Source organism: Agrilus planipennis, unplaced genomic scaffold (genome assembly GCF_000699045.2).
Source record: "Agrilus planipennis isolate EAB-ADULT unplaced genomic scaffold, Apla_2.0 scaffold175, whole genome shotgun sequence".
Classification (NCBI taxonomy): Eukaryota; Metazoa; Arthropoda; class Insecta; order Coleoptera; family Buprestidae; genus Agrilus; species Agrilus planipennis.
In genome coordinates, this window is record NW_020442426.1 from 233,142 (window position 1) to 241,523 (window position 8,382).

The following is an 8,382-nucleotide window of genomic DNA, read 5'->3' on the forward strand; positions in this document are numbered from 1 at the left end:
TCGTTCTTATGAGGACGTTTGTCGCACTCGCCTATAACTGGAACGACAATTATCGCACTCATTCTTACGTCAACGTTTGTCTACTCGCCTATGACTAGAACAGCAATAATCCCACTCGTTCTTATGCCAACGTTTGTCGCACTCGCCTATGATTACAACGACAATTATCCCACTCGTTCTTATGCGATCGTTTGTCGCACTCGCCTATGACTAGAACGACAATAATACTACTCGTTCTTATGCGGACGTTTGTCGCACTCGCCTTTAACCAAAACTACAATCATTCTACTCGTTGTTATGCGCACGTTTGTCGCACTCGCCTATAACTAGAACGACAATTATCTCACTCGTTCTTATGTCAACGTTTTTCGCACTCGCCTTTAACTAGAACGACAATTATCCCACTCGTTTTTATTCTAGCGTTTATCACACTCACCTATGACTAGAATGATATTCACCCCACTTGTTCTTATGCGGACGTATGTCGTACTCGCTTTTAACTAGAACGACAATCATCCCACTCGATCCTATGCCAACTTTGGTCGCACTCACATTTAACTCAAAGGGCGATCATCCCATTCGTTGTTGCACTCATCTTTGACTAGAAAGACAATCATCCCAATCATTCGTATGCGAACTTGGTTGCACTCGCCTTAAAGTTAAAGGACGATCATGCCATTCGTTCTTATGCGGACGTTTGTTGCATTCATCTTTGACTAGAAAGACAATTATCCCACTTGTTCTTTTGCAAACGCAGCATTGTTTAGAAAAGTTTACTTTTTTGACTTGTTATTAGTACAGACACTAAGTATATTTATATAATTTCAATTTTTTATTTATAATTTATAATAATAAATATTTTCAGTACTATTTTTACAAATATTTTATTGTTTATTACTACGATCTAATTATTATAAAAGGATCCATTTTTTTAACTGAAGCATATTTCTCTTGTAGGACTGTATTCCCGGACTTCCCGGTTGTTAAGGGGCGCAGGTGGTCTGAAGTTGTCCTTGACGAACCCTTCATACTGATCGCAGGGGCAAGTGTCATCTCGACAGTAGCAGCGAAGTTTACGGAAAGCTTTCAGCTTGAAAATAAATCGGAAGTTAAAAACAGAAAAAAAACTGCTCATGTACAGTGATAAAAATAAATAGATGTAAAAAAATAAAATGTGCTGCTTTTTTATTTTTCTTTTTTTTCTTTTCCTATTATTGTTTATGCTTAAAAGTTTATTCCCAGAAATATTTGAATCTGAACTCCTGTTATTTTCCAAAACATAAAGATTTTCCGAGAAGGGTAACAAAAATACTGTCTTTGACATAATAACAAATATTTGCTTAACAAAATGTGGGTATTGTTTATTAATAAAGAAAGTGTTCTAAAAAATATAGGTGCCTATACTCTGTTCACTTTCAAGATAGGCAAACGTCAACGCGTTGATCACCAAGTGGTGAGTGTTGAGAGAAGTTGTTATTAGTCAATCGGCAGGTAGTGTCCCACCGAAATTTTCCAGGGCCGCATCCAGTTATTGCATGTATCTTTAAGTGTTTTTTCATAATTATGACTTTAAAACTAAAATAAACCATTTCTTAGCGAATTTTTCTCATTCTGTAAAATGAATTTAATAAATATATAGCACTTTTATTGACCTCTTCGTCGCTGTGCTAATCGACAACAATATTTTGGTGTATTTTAAAAAAAATAAGCAAAATTACCTTTTGAGCGTTTTTAATTATTTATTTTGAATAGAAACAGATAATAGTCGGCAAAAAATATTTAACTACATAATGAAAATGCCCTAATATCTAGTAAACTCGTTTATATCAGCCCCTTCGGTGATATTTACTCTGAAAACAATAATTGTGAAATCGTCGAACGTATACTATTTAAAAAACTCTTCGAATTATTTTAAAAGTACAAAAATACAAAAATCGGACTGATTTTAATAAACAGTGTACTCCCCTCTTCCTTTTAGCATTTTTACTGCCCTTTCCACATAAAACGTCATCAACAAGAAAAAGCTTCCCGGCGAGGGTGTGAAAACAACAACAAATTTTCCCTCATTAACCTGAGGCAGTTTATAGTCGGTAAGAAGTTTCACATTAACAAAAGAAAAGCTTAATTACAATAGTCTCAGATGAGGGAGGGAATTAAAATGGGGGAAGATGGTAGAGGAAACCAGAAAAAGGGTGGTACAATATGAGATAAAACTTGAAAAGCTTATGGATGAGGATATAAGAAAGGAATTATGAAGGAAAAGGATTTTAAATACTGGAACAAAAACCACGTATGATAAAGAGAGGGATGGTGCAATAGACGATTTAAATTTGAATCAGGAACTATTGAATGAATGGGGCCGAGTGGGGGTACGTGTTGAGGAAATGATGAGAGTAATATGATAAGAGATGATAAGGGAAGAAGACCTAAGAAGAATTAATAAGTCGAGATATGTGGAATGTCTAAAGGCGTTGCCATGAGAGCATTGGCAGGGAGATTGTTTGCCAGACTATCTGAATAGAATGAAGGAAGTGGAAGAAGAACAAATGACATGTAGGATATGTGAAAGGGGAGATGAAACAATGATGCATGTGCTGGGAGTATGTGAGAAAATTAAAGATTTGAATGATTGTAAGGAGATATTAAGTGGGAGTGACGATGGTCTGATCCTGCTAAAAAGTATAATTAAAAAAAGAAAGTCTCTCTGGTGTCGCTAGGAGAGACTGTCGAGAGCCTGTCAAAAAAACTGTTTAGCGTCTCTGAACGAAAGACTCGAGTCGTTCATAGAAAGATCTCCATTTTGTATCCAGTCTCTGAACGAGAGATTCGAATCTCTGAACGAAAGACTCGAATCTCTCAATAAGTGGTGTCTCGATAGACACGATTAAAATTTTCTAAGTTCAACATATTTTAGAGATCCCAGTCTTTCTACGAGAGACACTAGTCTCTCAATTTTTCAGTTTTATTTATTCAGTCTCTCTGTGAAAAACTCAAATCTCTAAATTAACAACTTTATCGTTCGAGTCTCTCATACAGAGACTGTGAGAGATCCATAAAAACACCTAGGCAATAACTGAGAGACTGTGAGAGACGCTCTCAGAGACGCTGAAAGACTGAGAGATTGTAGAGAGACTGAAAATATTTGTCTAGGGTACATACAATAGTCTCAGATATTCCATTTACTGTTATTTTATTACCTGTTCTCTGGAAACTTCAATAGGCTCCTTAAATATAATCCATGTGACGCATTCAGAGCAAGGAGGCGTCGTTAAGGAACCCTGGTACGTCCAGTATCCACTTTCAGGAGGAATAAGACTTCCTGGGTCAAGAGGTATAACGAAGATTGCTTTTTCTCCTTTAAACTGGACTTTTGACAGTTGAGCCACCACTTTATCCAGTTCAAAGTGTTTTCTACCAGGCTATTAAAACACAAGATAATAAGTTAAGCCTTTATCAGGAGTATCTCTATATTTTACTATAATCCAGGAGGTGGGGGGAAAATGTCAGTTCTACACTAATATCTGGGAAAGAGGAAGAAGGTATTGGATATAGGAACGAAAAATAAATACGATAGAGAGAGGGAGACGTCTTTAAAGATATAAAACATCAATCAGAAGCAGGTGAGGGAGCTGTTTAGAGGAATTGATGAGAAAGAGATTCTGGAAAATGATAAGGAGAAAGGATCTAAGAAAAATAGAGGAGTATAAATATGCAGTGGGAGTGAGGGAGATTTTGTGGAGAGATTGGCAAGAAGATTGGGTGCAAAAAACGCTTGAAAATAATAATTTTTTGAAATTGCAATTTTTATTGCAAAAATATTTTTAAGACGTTATGATAAAGCCCTTTTAATTCTTAATCAGATTAAAATTTGTAAAATTTGTTACTGAGATGTGTTAATTTGTTTATGGCGAAACGTTAAATTTTTTTAAAGGCAGAGACTTTTTTCAAGTAGAATTTGATTATCGAATGCCACCGGATTCATTTCTTTATTGTTATTATTTAACGGGGCTATAATTTATCAAAGAACTTATCCAAATTCGGTTGGTAGTAGATAATGTGGTTGTTTTATCATTATTTTTATGTTAACATTCAAGATTTTCAAGTGAGAAATGTGTCCAATGTACCTATTAGAGACGCTCCGACTCTAATCGTTTATAAAAACAAATTACTCCACTCCTTAAAGCTGTAAATAAGGAATTAAACTTTTTTGACATTGATTTTCATTATAATATCAAAATAAGACAAGAAAATAATCTTACTTGAAAGAAGTATTTGCCATTTTTTTAACAAAAATCTAGAAAAATAAACAATTGACTAAACAAATAAACATCTCAATAACACATTAATCGATTCGGTTTTACAAAATTTCTCTGATTTTCATTAGGATATGAAAATATAAGTCTTCAAGACGAGAATCCTACTTAAAAAAATATATGCCTTTTTAGTTAATGCTAATTTGGAATTGAAAAAAAATAATTAGTCGTAGATAACGCAAATATAAGACATTTTTAATTAAAATCTAGGTCTGTACCTTTATTAGCTTGCTTGATGTATAAGCTTTTTTTGTTTGAACAACACGGAATAGATTACGGACGCGTTCCGGAATGATTTTTTGGGTAAATTTTATTCAAAAATACAGACAAATTTTCCTGATGCTTATAATTACGAATTATTAAAGTATGTTAAATAAAATAAAATTATATAATAGTTTAATTAAAGTAAGAAAATCTTTGTCAGAAGCCAATTCTTCACCTCTCTGATTTTGACCCATAACATGTATCGTTTTTTCTCCCACAGGACTAGTACTAAGCATTTCTAATGTCAATCTTATATATAATTTATACTTCTACTTACTGTACCTAACCGTAAAAATCATTTGGGAAAATAGATGAATAATGTGAGTGAATATTGGCTAAGTTAACAACGCCCACTGTGATTAAATATTTATTTTTCGAAATATGATGACAAACCAAATAAATTAAGTGCATCTGTTGAGTGACGTATTTATTGAACGAATCATAGAAGAGCGTAAATATTTATTTGAAATATATAAATCTATATTTGCTAATATACAATGAAAATATTGACTTACTTTTAAAAATATTGCTACCACTGCCAACCCATCTGGATGTTGTGACGCTTGTTCAAAAGAATTGTATTTCGTGTTCCAGTGAACCAAATGTATCTAAAACACACAAAAAAATTGTTTATATCATCCAAAGAAATCGACAAAAAGATATGTTCTTCCTTAGTTTCCTGCAGTTTTTTTATGTAAAAGAATGTAAAAATATAATTTATGTACTCACTTCCCCGGCATAACTTTTTCCATCAATTCTATGTTCAGACCCACTCTCATCGTCTGCCCCCCAGTGACAATGGAATTGTTCCAATTGATAATTATCTTTAAGTGGACCACCGTATAATTCTTGCAAGAGATAGCAAAATAGTTAGGATAAAAATTGTAATCAATCATTTCATTGTGGGTTAATGCCTAAATTGCTTTAAACTTTACATACCTACCTAACTTGTTTTGTAAATTTTTTATTATTTAATTAATTATTACCTATATTAGACCAAAAGGTTTAAAAAAATTGATAGTATCAAAACTCAAATTTCCAATTTTGAGATTAGATTCAATTAAACTTTAGTGAAACGAAATCTAATGTTTATTTATTTGTTTATTGCTATATATTAGCGTGTGAGTGAGTTTAAAGCAGAGTTAAAGTTAATATTAACATTGATGGAGACGAAAAACTAGAAACAAGTCAACGATTTTGGATATTAAGGAAGTCAAGACGAAAAAAGCGGTAAAGACATTTAAAAAACAGAATAGCTCAACGTTACCGCTCCTTTCACTACTGCACTCGCGAAGTAATGGGATAGGTAATTTGGGAATTGGAAAAAGATTATTAAAAGTGAGCAAGAAGGTGGAAAACCCAGACTAGATTAATGTTCTCAGAGATTTAGGGATGTGAAAGAGTTAGAGACTTATTGGAAGTTGCAAACGTATTAGACTCAGAAACAAGAATAACTATAGATGAACAAAGGAAGACTTAGATTGGATTACTGCAATCAGAGAGTTAGGAACACGGAAGAGTTAGAGACTTAATAGAAGTTAGAGAAGTTTTAGACACATAAACAAGAGTAGATAAAAGCAAAAGAAGATCTAGATTGGATTACTGCTATCAGAGTTAGGATGCGGAAGTGTAAGAGATATATTAGAAGTTAGACGCATATTAGAAGCAGAAACAGGAATAGAAAGTGGAATTGGAAGGCGTAGAGTAGATTATTTATTGTTCTCAGAGACTTAGGTATATGGGAGATTTAGAAACATATTAGAAATTAGAGGCACATTGGGAGCAAAAATGCTACTAAAGAGGGACAAAGGAGTACTTAGATTGAATGACTGTTTTCAGAGTGGAAAAGTTAGAAACTTATTAGGAGCTAGAGACGTATTAGGTACAAAAGAGGGGCAAGATTGGATTCAGAGAGTTGGGCTGTGGGTGAATTAGAGACTTAGAAGTTAGAGACGTATAAGACACAGAAACAATAGTAAAAATGGACAAAGGAAGGCTTAGATAGGATTCCTGTTATCACAGTTACAATGCGGAAGAGTGAGGGACATATTAAAAGTTAGATATACATAAGAAGAAAAAGCAAGAGTAGAAAAAGGCAGAAGAAGACTTAGATTATTTTACTGTTCATGATAGAGAACTTACCAGATCCAGTTCCTTTTACATGGACTTTCCAACAATATCCAGGATTTGAAATATCTATTGTATTTTCAGGTACATATTTCCACGTCAATTTAGTGGTGCAGTTCAGAGGTTTGACTTCAGTTTTTTTTATATCTACGGGACTCTGTTTCTCGCCGGCAGCATCAGGAAATACTTCTGACCATGTTGTTGGGCCTAAACAATACATTTACCTATCATAAACTGCTAGTAATTTCAATTATAAAAATTGTCAATGTTAACTATTTTATGCGGACTTAGTTGTAAATTTGGTTTAGAATAAATAGAAAAACGCGAGAGGTCATTCTAGTTTTACGTGTAACAATAGAGAAAACGAAAGAGTGCGTACATAGGATTTGTAGATTTAGAAAAAGCTTTTGACAATTTTAAATGGGGCAAGATATTAAATATACTTAAAAATGTAGGAATGAGTTACAGAGATAGAAGAGTGATACTTAGTTTGTATAAGGAGCAACAGGAAGTTATAGAACTGGACATAGAGAAGTAGATATTAGGAAGAGAATCAGACAATCATGCACACAGTCACCGCTACTCTTTAATCTATTCATCGAAGACGTGATCAACATCATTAAAGACAGTACAACTGTAGGGATAGATATGCAGGGACAAAGGATTAGTATGCTTAGATGTGCAGATGATATAGCAGTATTAACATCTAGCAAGGAGGAGTTAGAGATAGCTTTAAATAAAATGGAAGAGGTGTTGACAAAACAGTATTGTATGAAAATAAATAAAAGTAAAACAAAAATTCTGGTATGCAAGGGAGAAAAAGTAGGGAAAGAGTGAATTTAAAGTTAGGAGACGAAAGGTTAGAAGAAGTGACTGATTTTAGGTATCTAGCAGTCAGATAAGTCAGGACGGAAGGACGAGTAGGGATATAAAGCAGAGGATAGCGCAGGGTCCTTCTATGATGAGGATACCATGGATAGAGAAGGTTAGAAATGAAGAGATATTAGAAAGAATAGGAAATCAGAGGACTCTATAGAAGTTAATAACAGATAGACGAGATAGGTTAGTAGGGCACTTTCCCAGATATAAAGGTCTAGCCAGAGTAGAGGTAGACCTAGGTTAGATTGCTGTTCACAAATAGTTAACGATGTGGGATGTTGTAGTTTTAGGGAAATGCGAAGATTAGCTCAGAATAGAAAGAAGTGAAGATGAGTGTCTTAGGCCTGACGATCTTATGATGATAAATTGTACACAAATAACGGAAAATTAACAATCCTTTGCAAAAACTACTAAAAAACTAATAAAGAAAATAATTTTCAACTCCAGGTTGCAAATTTTAAAGGTATTTAGGCTTAGAATATAGTCTTGAATAATTTGAGTCAGTTAAATGACTGCAATACTAACACGATAATACTAATGTCGAGCGCCTTCGCCAAATTTACTTTTCATTCATTATTTAGTAATAAATATTTATATTGCGTATAATATTTTTTTGTCTTACAACATTATATAAAATGACCCTTTATATGTATTATTTATATATATTCCACCCTTCAGACAATCTTAACTGATTATTTCTCAAGTGCTTTTAACTTCCAAAACCGGATAATTTTATCTTTTTATAAATCCATGCTAAAAGTCGCCACTTGAATAATATATATTATATATTGTAATTTGT

General features: G+C 33.4%; 1 protein-coding gene across 5 annotated transcripts in view; it reads right to left on the reverse strand.

Annotated features, from left to right (window-relative positions):
* Window positions 1–847: 847 nt before the first annotated feature.
* The window catches only part of LOC108736498 (carbonic anhydrase 13-like), a 35,599-nt gene continuing 28,064 nt past the window's right edge, over window positions 848–8,382 (reverse strand). For 3 of the 5 annotated variants that reach the window (XM_018468948.2, XM_018468950.2, XM_018468949.2), the window contains exons 3-7: window positions 6,720–6,911; window positions 5,307–5,425; window positions 5,093–5,185; window positions 3,198–3,419; window positions 849–1,090 (exon numbers count right to left, since the gene is read on the reverse strand). In XM_018468948.2, the coding sequence (XP_018324450.1) occupies window positions 932–1,090; window positions 3,198–3,419; window positions 5,093–5,185; window positions 5,307–5,425; window positions 6,720–6,911 (785 nt within the window). In that variant the 3' untranslated portion in view covers window positions 849–931. Of the gene's footprint in view, window positions 1,091–3,197; window positions 3,420–5,092; window positions 5,186–5,306; window positions 5,426–6,719; window positions 6,912–8,382 lie in introns of all 5 variants that reach the window. The other 2 variants (XM_018468946.2, XM_018468947.2) reach the window with 1 other exon arrangement.